This window comes from Mobula birostris, chromosome 30, assembly GCF_030028105.1.
Source record: "Mobula birostris isolate sMobBir1 chromosome 30, sMobBir1.hap1, whole genome shotgun sequence".
In the NCBI taxonomy this organism is placed as follows: Eukaryota; Metazoa; Chordata; class Chondrichthyes; order Myliobatiformes; family Myliobatidae; genus Mobula; species Mobula birostris.
In genome coordinates this window covers 2893191-2908058 of record NC_092399.1, presented here as the reverse complement: position 1 = coordinate 2908058, position 14868 = coordinate 2893191, and the positions used below count along the sequence as shown (strand labels likewise).

General features: G+C 42.6%; 1 protein-coding gene across 1 annotated transcript in view; it reads right to left on the bottom strand.

Moving 5' to 3' along the window:
* LOC140190536 (lysophospholipid acyltransferase 2-like) overlaps positions 1-12308 on the bottom strand; it is a 91235-nt gene extending 78927 nt beyond the window's left edge. Inside the window, exons 1-2 of the mRNA XM_072247192.1 lie at positions 12044-12308; positions 5434-5579 (exon numbers count right to left, since the gene is read on the bottom strand). Of these exons, the coding sequence (XP_072103293.1) occupies positions 5434-5579; positions 12044-12115 (218 nt within the window). The 5' untranslated portion in view covers positions 12116-12308. The remainder of the gene's footprint in view (positions 1-5433; positions 5580-12043) is intronic.
* Positions 12309-14868: the final 2560 nt, after the last annotated feature.

The following is a 14868-nucleotide window of genomic DNA, read 5'->3' as shown; positions in this document are numbered from 1 at the left end:
TACTTGGAAGCCCACAGGATCTTAGTTCTGTCATTCTCCAATGCATACTCCGCACAATTCCTGTACACAATTCCTGCAACTTGGTTGTGTATGCTGCCCCTGCCTGCATCTTGCACCCTGCTACTATGTGCTGGATGGTTTTAGCAGATTCCTTGCACAGTCTGCATCTTGGATCTTGTCTGACAGACCCCTGCTTCTATTGCTCTGGTGCTCAGCGCCCATTCTTGTGCAGCCATGAGCAGTGCCTCTGTGCTGTCCCTCAGCCCTGCTAATTCCAGCCATTGGTATGTCAGCCACCTCTGATTTCTGGCGATGGTCCACCCCAGCAGTCGCTTGTCCTCTGGCTCTGCTTCACCCACTTCCATATCCTCTGCCTACATCCAAACATACATGCACGGACAATCACACGAGTACACACACATACTTACATTTACGTGCATGCAAATGCCGATAGGCACACCTACATTGGCTTACATTTTTATCTGGTCTTTATCCATCAGCCTGTGTATCAGGGAGAAGGGTAGAAGGTTACATTGGCAGGGATGCAGTCATGAGTTTTCAGAAAAACCAGCTTGGATTTGCTATTTTTGCAAGAACAATGGGACAAAGAGATGTGACAGATTGTTCAACAATAAATGAATCTATTTGATTCACTACAATTTGTAGTAAGCAGGTAGATGAATTGAACGAGTTGGAATCATGCAGAATGCGGTGGTTTATTTTATCATGTGACTATGCCAGCTTTTTGACAGAACTATATAATTATTCTCTTCCTCTGCATTTTCCTCACTACTCTTCCGTTGCTCCTTAATTTCCATTTGATCATTTCTAACAGATCTGTGTCCAGCAACTTTTTCAACAGTGCATACCAGATCACAACAACTTGCTACATAGAAGAATTCACTGCGTATCTCTTATAGTTCTCTTCCAAACTTTAAATCTCTATCTCTCTCTTTATAGGGAGGACACCCTATCTTCACCAGGGTCTCTCCTGGTCCCAGCACACTGATGCAATCATGAAGAAGGCACACCAACAACTATACTTCATTAGGAGTTTGAGGAGATTTGGTATGTCATCAAAGATTGTTGCAATTTTTTTTAGATGCAGGGTGGAATCATTCTGACTAATTACATCTGGTGTGGAGGCTCCAATGCACAGGATTGTAAGAGTTCACTGAGTATTGTAGACTCAGCCAGTTCCATAATCACAGCCCTCCCCATTATCGAAGACATCTTGAAGAGGCAGTGCATCAAGGCGGCAATATCCATCACTAAGGAACCTCACCATTAGAGGCATGCCCTCTTCTCACAACCACCATCAGGGAGGAGGTACAGAGTGTGAGGACCCACAGTCAATGTTTCAGGAACAGCTTCTTCCCCTCTGCCATTAGATTTCTGAATGGTCCAAGAACACTAGCTCTTTCACACTATTTACTTTTATTATAATTAGTATTTTTTTAATATTTGCTGTCACAATACAATAAGTTCCATGACACATATCAACAATAATAAACCTGACACTGATTCTCATTGCAGGTATTGTGTAGGAGGTACAGGAGCCTGAATATTCACACCCAAGTTTGGAACAGTTTCTTCTCCTCCGCCATCACCCACCAGCTTCTGTCCCATCTCCCCCCACCCCCGCACTGTTCAATACTGGCAATCTTTCCTCTTTCCTTTCAGTCCTGATACAAAAATCTCTACTCAAAACATCAATATATGTATTTTGCCCGCACAGGTGCTGTTCTATGAAAGGATCTGTAAAAAAAAGTAATAAAAATAAACTATCAGAAGCCAACACAGATCAGGGGATGAATGTGCATATATATGGAGGAGGTATCATTCTCCCTTAAAAGCTTGAGTACCAGTCAGACCATGGAGTAGGCTTGGCCTCTGTTCTATTAGTGACTTATTGCCACTGAGGGTGACAAGGTGAAGATACATCTCTACCAAAGGAGGTTTAAGGAACCCCTTCCTACCGCTGGCCTGCGGGTCACCCTTGGGCAAGATGCAACACCTGCTTAGTGCACTTGTCCCCTCCCCCCCACCCCGCCCCCCGGATCAGGGTCACGTAAAGCCATGGGAGCAGGTGGTGGATGGTTGAATGAACAACTGGTGCATATCACAAGTCCTGGTTATACAATCACTGACGCCAAGCAATCTCTGAAAAGTATTCATAATGGCTGGGGTCATCTGTCTTGTAAGGGCACTGCCCAGAAAAAGGCAATGGCAAAGTACTTCTGCAGAAAAATTTGCCAAGAACAATCATGGTCATGAGACCACGATCGTCCACATCATACGACATGGCAGAAGACAAATGATTGCTATTGATCCCTATTACCCTTAGGGAGAAAGCAAGGCAGCACCTCTACTTTCTTATAAGTTTGCAAAGATTCAGCATGACATCAAAAACTGACAAACTTCTATCATTGTGTGGTAGAGAGTATATTGACTGGTTACATCACGACCTGGTATGGAAACACCAATGCCCTTGTACAGAAAAGCCAACAAAAGGTCACCTCTATCGTGGGTACAACCTTCTCCACCACTGAGCACATCTACATTGAGTGCTGTTGTAAGGAAGCAGCATCCAACATCAAAGACTCCATCATCCAGGCCATGTTCTGTTCTCACAACTGCCATCAGGAAGGTGGTACAGGTACCCCAGAACCCAGACCACCAAGTTCAGTAGCAGTTATTAACCTTCAACCATCAGGCTCTTGAACCAAAGGCAATAACTTCACTCACCTCAACAATGAACTGTTCTCAGAACCCACGGACTCACTTTCAGGGATTCTTCATCTTATGTTCTTGATATTAATTGCTTATTTATTTATTTTCTTTTCTCTTTTCTTTTACATTTGCACAGTTTGTTGTCTTCTACACATTGATTGTTTGTCCAACCAGTTGGGTGTGGTATTTCATTGATTCTATTGCGTTTCTTGTACTTACTGTGAATTCCCACAAGAAAACCAGTCTCAGGGCTGTATATGGTGACACATATGAACTTTGATAATAAACTTACTTTGAATTTGGAACTCCCAATGTTCTTCCACTAACGTGCGTGTTTGAATCCCCATTCCAGCATCAGCAGTCTATAATATTTCATAGAAACATAGAAACATAGAAACATAGAAAATAGGTGCAAGAGTAGGCCATTCGGCCCTTCGAGCCTGCACCGCCATTTATTATGATCATGGCTGATCATCCAACTCAGAACCCCTCCCCAGCCTTCCCTCCATACCTCCTAACCCCCATAGCCACAAGGGCCATATCTAACTCCCTCTTAAATATAGCCAATGAACTGGCCTCAACTGTTTCCTGTGGCAGAGAATTCCACAGATTCACCACTCTCTGTGTGAAGAAGTTTTTCCTAATCTCGGTCCTAAAAGGCTTCCCCTCTATCCTCAAACTGTGACCCCTCGTTCTGGACTTCCCCAACATCGGGGACAATCTTCCTGCATCTAGCCTGTCCAATCCCTTTCGGATCTTATACGCTTCAATCAGATCCCCCCTCAATCTTCTAAATTCCAACGAGTACAAGCCCAGTTCATCCAGTCTTTCTTCATATGAAAGTCCTGCCATCCCAGGAATCAATCTGGTGAACCTTCTCTGTACTCCCTCTATGGCAAGGATGTCTTTCCTCAGATTAGGGGACCAAAACTGCACACAATACTCCAGGTGTGGTCTCACCAAGGCCTTGTACAACTGCAGTAGTACCTCCCTGCTCCTGTACTCAAATCCTCTCGCTATAAATGCCAGCATACCATTCGCCTTTTTCACCGCCTGCTGTACCTGCATGCCCACTTTCAATGACTGGTGTATAATGACACCCAGGTCTCATTGCACCTCCCCTTTTCCTAATCGACCACCATTCAGATAATAATCTGTTTTCCTATTTTTGCCACCAAAGTGGATAACTTCACATTTATCCACATTAAATTGCATCTGCCATGAATTTGCCCACTCACCCAACCTATCCAAGTCACCCTGCATCCTCTTAGCATCCTCCTCACAGCTAACACTGCCACCCAGCTTCGTGTCATCTGCAAACTTGGAGATGCTGCATTTAATTCCCTCATCCAAGTCATTAATATATATTGTAAACAACTGGGGTCCCAGCACTGAGCCTTGCGGTACCCCACTAGTCACGGCCTGCCATTCTGAAAAGGTCCCGTTTATTCCCACTCTTTGCTTCCTATCTGCTAACCAACTCTCCACCCACACCAATACCTTACCCCCAATACCGTGTGCTTTAAGTGTGCACACTAATCTCCTGTGTGGGACCTTGTCAAAAGCCTTCTGAAAATCCAAATATACCACATCCACTGGTTCTCCCCTATCCACTCTACTAATTACATCCTCAAAAAATTCTATGAGATTCGTCAGACATGATTTTCCTTTCACAAATCCATGCTGACTTTGTCCGATCATTTCACCGCTTCCCAAATGTGCTGTTATCACATCCTTGATAACTGACTCCAGCAGTTTCCCCACCACCGACGTTAAGCTAACCGGTCTATAATTCCCCGGTTTCTCTCTCCCTCCTTTTTTAAAAAGTGGAGTTACATTAGCCACCCTCCAATCCTCAGGAACTAGTCCAGAATCTAACGAGTTTTGAAAAATTATCACTAATGCATCCACTATTTCTTGGGCTACTTCCTTAAGCACCCTGGGATGCAGACCATCTGGCCCTGGGGATTTATCTGCCTTCAATCCCTTCAATTTACCTAACACCACTTCCCTACTAACATGTATTTCGCTCAGTTCCTCCATCTCACTGGACCCGCTGTCCCCTACTATTTCTGGAAGATTATTTATGTCCTCCTTAGTGAAGACAGAACCAAAGTAATTATTCAATTGGTCTGCCATGTCCTTGCTCCCCATAATCAATTCACCTGTTTCTGTCTGCAGGGGACCTACATTTGCTTTTACCAGTCTTTTCCTATTTACATATCTATAAAAGCTTTTACAGTCCATTTTTATGTTGCCTGCCAGTTTTCTCTCATAATCTTTTTTCCCCTTCCTAATTAAGCCCTTTGTCCTCCTCTGCTGAACTCTGAATTTCTCCCAGTCCTCAGGTGAGCCACTTTCTCTGGCTAATTTGTATGCTTCTTCTTTGGAATTGATACTATCCCTAATTTCACCTCAGGCTCGAGGGAAGTCAAGTTGAACTACTTACAAACACCACTTATTAAACCTGTTTGTGTCTCAGTTACCCAGTTCTGATGAAAGGCTTTTAATCAAACTGTTAAGTCTATTTCTCTCTCCACTAATGCCGCCTGACCTGACAATGATATTATTATCATTTTCCGTTCATGGTAAACCTCCTGCCTTTGTTACGGAAACCCACAATGCCAGGGCCTGGTTTCAATGAACTTGCATCTGAAACAAAAGAGCAGGGTTAGTGACTAAATTAACACGAATACTTACCTGCCGAAGCAGAAGAATGCAAAGTGAAGACCCAAAAGGGTGACGACCACATGCCTAATGACATGGCTGGTCTTGCTTGGGTGGAGGTAGTGGCGAAACAGGAGGGCTGCGAACAATCCAAAAAACTGGCACATGGCAAAATTTACCTACAAAGAAAACAATATTCTGTGTAACTTTGTAATGCTTTGAATTGAAAACAACATCTCCTCCACAATCTCCATCAGTACAGGTGTTCCACAAGGTTGTGTGCCGAGTCCTCTCAGTTCACTTTACGTTTGTGACTGTGTGGCTAAGCACAGCTCCAAAGTCATATTTAAGTTCGCTGCTGATATCACAGTAGCTGGGCAAATCAAAGGTGGCAATGAATCAGCATGTAGGAATGAGACTGAAGATCTGGCTGAATGGTGCCACAACAACAACCTCTTATTGAATGTCAGCAAGTCCAAGAAGCTAATTACTGAGGAGGAAAACCTCCTCTCTGAGTCAGTCCTCATCGAGGAATCAGAGGTGGAGATGATCCGCAACTTTAAATTGCTCAGTGTTGTCATTTCACAGGATCTCTCCTGGGGCTAGCACATAACTGCCATTACAAAGAAGGCATGACTGCACCTCTATTTTCTTAGCAGTTTGCAAAGATTCGGCAGGCATCTCATACTTCGCCAAACTTCTGTAGATGTGTGGTGGAGGGGATATCGACTGGCTGCATCACAGCCTGGAAACACCAATGCCCTTGAACAGAAAATCCTACAGAAAGCAGTGGATATGGCCTCGTTCATCATAGGTAAAGCTCTCTCCATCAGTGAACACATCTACAAGGAGTGCTGTTGCAGGAAGGTAGCATCTATCATCAAAGACCCTCACATTCCAGGCCATGCTCTCTTCTCACTGCTGCCATCAGGAAGGTGGTACACTAACCTGAGGACCCAGACCACCAGGTTCAGGAACAGTTATTCAACCATCAAGCTCCTGAACCAGAGAGGATAATTTCACTCACCCCATCACTCAACTAATTTCCCAACCTATGTACTTTCTTTTAAGGACTCTACAACTTGTGATCTTGATAATTATTGCTTATTATCCATGATCTTTTTTGGTATTTGCACAGTTCATTGTCTTTTGCACACTGTTTGAACATCTTGGTGGTGTGTGCATTTTTTCATTGATTCCATTGTATTTACTGTGAATGCCCACAGGAAAATCGATCTCAGGGTTATACTTTGAAAAAGATTTACATTTACATGGCAGCATTAACACAAGAAAATGTCTCAAGGTGTTTCACTGGAGCAATTACCAAATTAATTAGCACCAAGTCATATTGCACATGAACTACTGGGACCACGTGAGGTCCAGCAGGCAGAATGTAGGACACATCTTAGAGAAGGACAGAAATCAATGATGTTAAGGCTGGGAATTCAAGCAGTCTGTGTCTAGACAAGGTGCAGTCATTTTGCTGGAATGAAATAAACCAGGATGCCCACAGGGGTAGAGAAACATATAACAGGGAGGGGCCAGTCTGAAGAGGGGTTATCAAAAAGGAATACAATTTTTAAAAACAGAATGTGGAGACAATATAGGTCTGAGTTTGTAAAGTGCGGCAACAGAGCGTTGCCCTTTAAGACCTGGTGTTGAAATCCAGATCATGAACTAGGGATTGCGCCTGCTTTTTAACCAGTTTGTGGTCACTTCTGATGAATCATAACATGAAGATATCTATTTTGTCGATAATACTTCTGAGCTTAAGTTACAATATTAGAGGAATATAAATGCAAGCTCTTGTAGCAAGAAGTGATTCTACTATTACATTAAATACATTCAATTCTCAGTTTGTGGGAGAAACAGGGACGAGATTACCAATTCTGTTTTCATGCTGTGTAAGACACAAGTATCAGTGCTCAATAATCTCTCAGTTCACTGGAATGCAACAAAAGTTTCTTGTAACAATGAGATGATTCATTTTTTCCCAGTATTTGTTAAGCATGAGATTAATTCAGAGAACAGGCACAAGTGGAGAGTCAGTCAATGGTTATTACAACTGATCCATCCGATCTTCATAGTGAAGGGTTATTCTTCCAGCCATTTGACAGCTTTCTCCTAAATGCCCGCCATAAGACACAGGAGCAGAATCAGGTCATTCAGTCCATCAAGTCTTCTCCAGCATTCAATTACGGCTGATTTATTTTGCCCTCTCAACCCCATAACCTTTGGGTTCCTTACTAATCTAAAACCTACAGCCTTCATTTTAAATATATCCCATGACCTGACCTCCACAGCCATCTGTGGCAATGAATTCCACACATACATCATCCTCTGGCTAGAAATTCCTCGTCATCTGTCCTAAAGGGACATCCTTCTATCCTGAGGCTGTGCCTAGACTCCCCTGCTATTGGAAACACCTTCTCATATCCACTCTTACTTATAATTTCAATATTCAATAGGGTTCAATGAGCTCCCTCCTCGTTCTCCTAAGTTCCAGCAAGTACAGGCCTAGAGCCATCAAACGCTGCTCATACATTAACCTTTTCATTCCCTAACTTCAGTTTACTGAGTCCCAATACCACACTCATTTCAATGCTGCCCTAACGTCACAGGCAGTCATTCACACTTTACCTCTGGGATACAGCTCTTTAGTTCATGCTTTCTCCTCAACACCAGTCCACAAGACCATAAGGCACAGGAGCAGAACTAGGCTATTTGTCCCACCGAGTCTGCGCTGCCATTCAATCATCTGGTTCAAGGGTGCAATGGGGTTTGGAGCCGAGAGGTCCTGGCAAAACCCAAGCTGGTTATCATTAGCAATTGATGAATAGGTACCATTAGATAGCATCCTCAATGACACCTACTGTCATTGGCTAATAACTGAGAGTAGACTGATATCAACTGGTTGGGTCAGGCTCGTCCTTGGTTTTTTCAATACTTTATATCCCTGGAACACACATAAAAATGCTGGTGAACGCAGCAGGCCAGGCAGCATCTCTAGGAAGAGGTACAGTCAACGTTTCGGGCCGAGACCCTTTGTCAGGACTAACTTTACATCCCTGGGCAATTTTCCACATTGTAGGTGAATTATCAGTATTGTTATGATTGAAACCCACCATTTGTATGATCTGTTTTCTCATTAGCACAGGCACACACTGGCTATCTACAAACTGGAACACGCACTTGGTCCTCAGATGTCACAAGTTCAAGCCCAACTCCAGAGATATGGACACATAATCCCATACACCTCACACAGCACTGCCGAGTACTTCACTGTCAGAGGTGGCGTTCTTCAGACGATATTAAATTGAAACCCACTACGTCATTTCAGACAGGAATTCAGAAACAGATTTAATATCACCAGGATATGTCATGAAAGTTGTTGTTATGCGGCAGCAGTACTTTGCAATACATAATTTTAAAAATGAATTAAATACATTAAACTTAAATAAGTCGTGTAAAAAATGGGGAAAAAGTAGTGAGGTCATGTTCAAGGGTTCAATGTCCATTCAGAACTCAGATGGCAGAGGGGAAGAAGCAGGTCCTGAATTGTTGAGTGTGTGTCTTCAAGCTCCCGTAACTCCTTCCTGATGGTACCAATGAGAAGAGGGCATGACCTGGGTGATGGGTGCCCTTAATGATGGATGCCACCTCCTTGAGTCATTGCTCCTTGAAAATGTCCTGGATACATCGGAGGTTCATGCCCATGATAGAGCGAACTGAGTTTACAACTCTCTGCAGCTTACTTTGATCCCGTGCAGTACACCCTGCCCCCATACCAGACTATGCAGTTAATTGAACAATGGTTTTCTTCCCAGTATCAGAGTCAACATTACTCTGTCTACTAGTATATCTAGTCATATCACACTTATCTGTATGCACGTTGCTTGGCATATCTCTGACAACTGCCACAGGGATTTTACTTCAGGCCTATTTCATTGGCTGTGAAACAAATTACTAGATGTCCTTGGATCATGAAAGATGCTGTATAAATGAGAGCCTGCCTCTATTCATAGATTCAGAATTAGGTTCAACACCACTGGCATATGTCATGAAATGTGTTGTTTTGCAGCAGCAGTACATTGTAACACATAATAATGAAAACTATAAATTACAAGTATATATAGAAGGTATATAGTCTACATGAGTTCATTGTCCATTCAGAAATCTGACAGTGGAGGGGAAGAAGCTGTTCCTGATGCATTGAGTGTGCGCCTTTAGGCTCCTGTACCTCCTTCCTGATGGTAGCAATGAGAAGAGGGCAGGTCTTGGTGACGGGGGTCCTTAATGACGGATGCCACCTTTTTGAGGCATTGCTTTTTGAAGATGTTGAGTCAGTAATCCAGCACCTTACAACTTCAGACTGTGCAGATTATTCTGGAGCATAGAAATCACTGTGGGGGAGTCTACAGTGCACCATGCGAACATAACTACTGCAAGTTGTGATGCTAGTCCATTCACATGCCAGAGAATATGTCAGACCTCAAACTCTGATACAACAACCTCAATACAGTAGCAGTGCACATGGGCTCAAAGATCTACTCCAAGACTTAAAACTTGATTGTCTTGGCTTTCCTGTGCTTACATCATCATAGGCCAGGAGCTAACAGGGAGACATTATGGGTCAGCTCAACAGAAGGATGTAGCTTTTTGAGTAAAATACATGGTTAGTAACAAAAGCTTCTTACAGGCACAGTTCAATTTGAATTCTGTGTTTGGCCACACAAGGTCATCCCGCTAATGAAAATAACATCCTCCAACTTTAGGTATACCAGCTATGCAATTTTAAAAAAGTTTGTTCTGATGAAAAAATACAAGTACTCTTCTCTCCTATCAGATTCCCTCTTCTCTAGCCCTTGAAGTTTCCCACCTTCTTGGCTTCACCTATCACTTTCCAGTTCACCTCTTTCCACTCCCCTGTCTTTTTATTCTGGCATCTTTATCCTCCATTTCAGTCCTGAAGAAGGGCCTTGGACTGAAAGGTTGACTGTTTATATATTTCCAAAGATGTTGCCTGGCCTGCTGAATTCCTCCAATATCTTGTGAGTTTTGGTTTAGATTTACATCCTTATTTTTAAAGAACACAAAACCTTTAAATCAACAGGGCTATCTGCTTATTACTTAATTTTAAAAAATATCTTTAGAAATGTGTGTAAAAATGTAAATTTAGAAGTAATGTAAGACCATAAGACATAGGAGCAGAATTAGGCCATTCAGCCCATCAAGTCTGTTCATCATGGCTGATTTAACATCCCTCTCAACCCCATCCTCCTGCCTTCTCCCTGTAACCTTTGACACCCTTACTAATCAAGAACCTTTCAACCTCTGTTTTTAAAATTACCCAATGGCTTGGTTTCCACAGTCATCTGTGTCAATGAATTCCACAGATTCACCACCCTCTGGTTAAAGAAATTCCTCCTCATCTCTATTCTAAAGAGACACATTTGTACTACGAGTTTGACCTCTGGTCCTGGACTTTTCCACTATTGGAAACATCTTCACAACATCCACTCCATCTAGGCCTTTCAGTATTCCAGGGTATCAGTGAGATCACCCCTCATTCTTCTAAACTCCAGAGTGTACGAGCCCAATGCCATCAAGTGCTCCTTGTATGTTAACCCATTAATTCCCAAAATCATTCTCATGAAACTCCTCTGGACCTTCTCCAATGCCAGAACATCCTTTCTTAGATAAGGAGCCTAAAACTGCTCACTATATCCTCACGCAGTATTCAATAATGAATTAGTACTTCAATCATAGCTAGATAACAAGGATATGCCTCCATTTAAATAGCACCTTTGCTGTCAGAATACTTGCCACCAGGTACTTAAGGAAGTGAATTGCTCATAACCTCAAGTCACTATTTTCCTACAAGTTTCCTAATGCAGAGGAACACCTTGCAGCCAGAATCCATTTAGGGTTTTTTTTGGTAATAGTTAAAAATATTGCCCAAGACACAACAGAATTCTTGGTCAGAAAAAAAGCAACCTCAGTTAAATATTTATTAAAAAGTCCACTCCCTACAAAGACCCTAGTCACTCCAGACCACACTAAATACCAGCTTAGCTTTTGTACCCAAGTGTTCAGAGTCCAGAACTGAACGTTAACCCTCAATTAGTATTGTTTCAGTGAACCACTTGGTCTTTATATTATGCCTCTCTAAAAGTGCCACAGCCAATTAAGCACTCTTGTAATTGTGGTCATGGTTGTAATGCAGGAAATGTAGTCTGCACACAGCAATTTCCAAGACATAGCAACTAAGTTATTACAGATAGCAGTTTTAAAAGATGTCCTTAAAGGATAAGTTCTGGAGAAGTACTCCCAAAAATATCATGGGATCTATAACCCAAGAAAGGGGCTTAATTGTAACAGTTGACTTTAAACGTGATATCTGTAATAGCGTGTTGCCCCTCAGAATCAGTCTGATCTTAATAGCGAATTTTCTTGGCTTGTGCTTAATCCACACAAACTTCTTACACAGAACCGTCGCCTGAATCAAAGCTAACCCCAAACTCTGTCCCTGAGGCTAAATAATAATCATGCTTTACCAAGATGGGAATGGCATATTTGGGAAAACGGAAACAATTTCATTCAGACATAAATGTCTTCAAGAGGAATTTTCTTAAGTTAGTACCTGTTCTATGGGTAAACGGAGCCACTCGCTCAGAGGCAGAAGCAGATCGGACCCACAGCTATTCGACCGCATTCTTGCTCCGGAGTCTGTCCGACGTATGCTCAACTCACTCTCAGTCACCTCACTCTCAGTCACCTGCAAGCCACACACTCCTCACCTGAAACTTCCAAACTCGAACCGCGAACAAACTTGCGGCTCCACCCTAGTTTGACGCCGGCTTCCGGGGCGAACATCATTCGCCCAAAGTTTGTGACTTTCTTCTGTCTTTGACTGGTGAACGTCATAATTTCCAAAGCGGGGGGTGGAGTGAGTGAGCGTAGAAATCTTTTAACGGCAATCTAACCACAAAGGATTCCGCACGGGATATTTCTTAGATCCATATTTTGAGTGCCGGTCTTTGAGACAACTGTTACTACAGCACCCCCTTTTGGTTATTTTTTCATAATATCCCTGCAGGTTCTGAGCAGTACTGTAACTCTATTCTCATTCAGCACACCGATTACAAATAGGACGCTTTATCCCCTTTACAAGAAATGGAAACGCTGTTGAAAATATGAAACAGACTATCCAATCTAAAGGACAAATTTCATACTCAAAGAGCAAAGTGTTCAAAAACGAAGAGAAAACGATCCAGTGGAATCTTCTGATATGAGTGGATGTCAGGTTGAGCCTTGAGCTAACTGAATGGCGGAACAGGTTCGACGGGCCGAATGCTCCTCTTGTTCGAAGACAGATAAACAGTTCACGTTTACATATTATTGTAAGGCTTAGATAAAGTAGATGTGGAGTGGATGTTTCCTATAGTGGGGGGTCTAAGACCAGAGGACACAGCTCAGAATAAGGGGATGTCCCTTTGGAACAGAGATGAGGAGGGAATTCTCTAGCTAGAGGGTTGTGAATCTGTAGAATTCAATTGCACTAATGGCTGTGGAGGCCAGGTCATTGGGTATATTTAAAGTGAAGGTTGATGGGTTCCCCATGACTGTTCTTGGCATTTTTTTTCTACGGAAGTAGTTTGCTATTACCTTCTTCTGGGCAGTGTCTTTACAAGACGGGTGACCCCAGCCATTACCAATACTCTTCAGAGATTGTCTGCCTGGTGTCAGTGGTCGCATAGCCAGGTCTTGTGTCGTGCACCAGCCGCTCATATGACCTCCTGCTCCCAAGGCTTGACATGACCCTGATCATAGAGCTAAGCAGGCTGTCTGAGGGAAGGAGTGCCTTACATCTCCTTTGGTAGAAACGTATCTCCACCCTGCCACTCAAATAGGTAGTTTAAATAGCATGACAGAAAGTCCAGATGATAGTCAGACCGCTGGTGGGACACTGCTTTGTAAAGAACATAATCCCATGAAACATATTATTCACAGTGCATAATCACAAGCAGATATTCAGCTCATTTAATAGTTTACAATAACAACAACCTAGTTCAGAATATTCCACACTGGGTAGAATGTACAACCAGTTGTAAGTGCACATTACAGAGGACCCCTAAGGTAGATTCCCATCGCTCTCCATGATCCAGTGTCCTATCTATCCTCTCAAGTGACTGGAAATATCCCATGACAGAATCCTAAGAAATGAGGGAGAGTTCTTTCAATGGCTGGGATAATATTTAACCATCAATTGACACTACCGAAAACAAACAGGTTATCAAATTACTATTTGTGGATACACTGCACAAATTGCTTGTCATTTTGTCTAAGCAACATTAGTAGCTGCACTTTAAAACCTACGGTTTTGCCTATCGTTTATCCTGGAGTTATGAAAAGATGCTTCTTAAATATGAGTGTTTCAGTTTGCAGAAAGGTGCACAAATAAACTGCCGGAGGAACAGAGCAGGTCAGGCAGTATCTGTGGAAAGGAATAAACTGTTGATGTGTATTTCCACAGAGCTTTCCTCAAAGCACAAGTCGAAGGTGTTTCGGTTTTGATTTATTATTGTCACGTGTACCAAGATACAGTGAAAAGCTTGTCTTGCATACTGTTCACACAGATCAAATCATTACACAAAGCATCCAGCTAGAATAATGTAAAGCAATATCAATGCAGAATAAAGTGAATAAGCGTCCAAAAAAGTGCAATGCATTGAAATGATAAGGGGTAAGATCATAATGAGGTAAACTGTGAGACCAATAGACCATCTTATCATACAAGAGGTCTATTCACGAGTCTGATAACAGTTTCTCTGACCTTGAAGCTGTCCTTGACTGTAGTGGTACATACTTTCAGGCGTTTGTATCTTCTGCCTAACAGAAGAGAGGAGAAGAGAAACTGTCTGCCAGGGGTGGGGGGGGGGTGTTGGGGTCTTTGGGCTGGCGAGCTGAATGCCTTACTAAGTCTGAGAGAAGTATAAACAGAGTGCATAGAGGGGAGGCTGAAGATGGTTTTATGGATGCATAATTTCATAATAACATTTTAAAAATTCAGAGCTATCAGGAACAAAATGGTCCTCTTTATTAGTAACAGCTAAACAACCCTTCTATAAACTGGAACATTGTGCAGAAGATCCTATTTAAAATCTCCTACGGTGTTCACTGTGGAAGTTCACCAAGGTTTCTGATGCAGGTGCTCACCAAACACACACCTACTGTCACTCAGAAGGACAAGAGTAATGGAGCGATGGGAACACAGTTGCTTCCAGGACAATTTCCAACTCACACCCCACCCTGACTCAAACATATTCCAAATAATCCTTCAGTATATTATACTAAAGTGCTGCAGAACTCTGTCCAGCAGAACTGAGAGAGCACCTTCACCCTTTATGTTGCAGTGGTTTAAGCAGATGGTTTGCCTTCACTCTTTTAGCTGCAAATAGGGCTGAA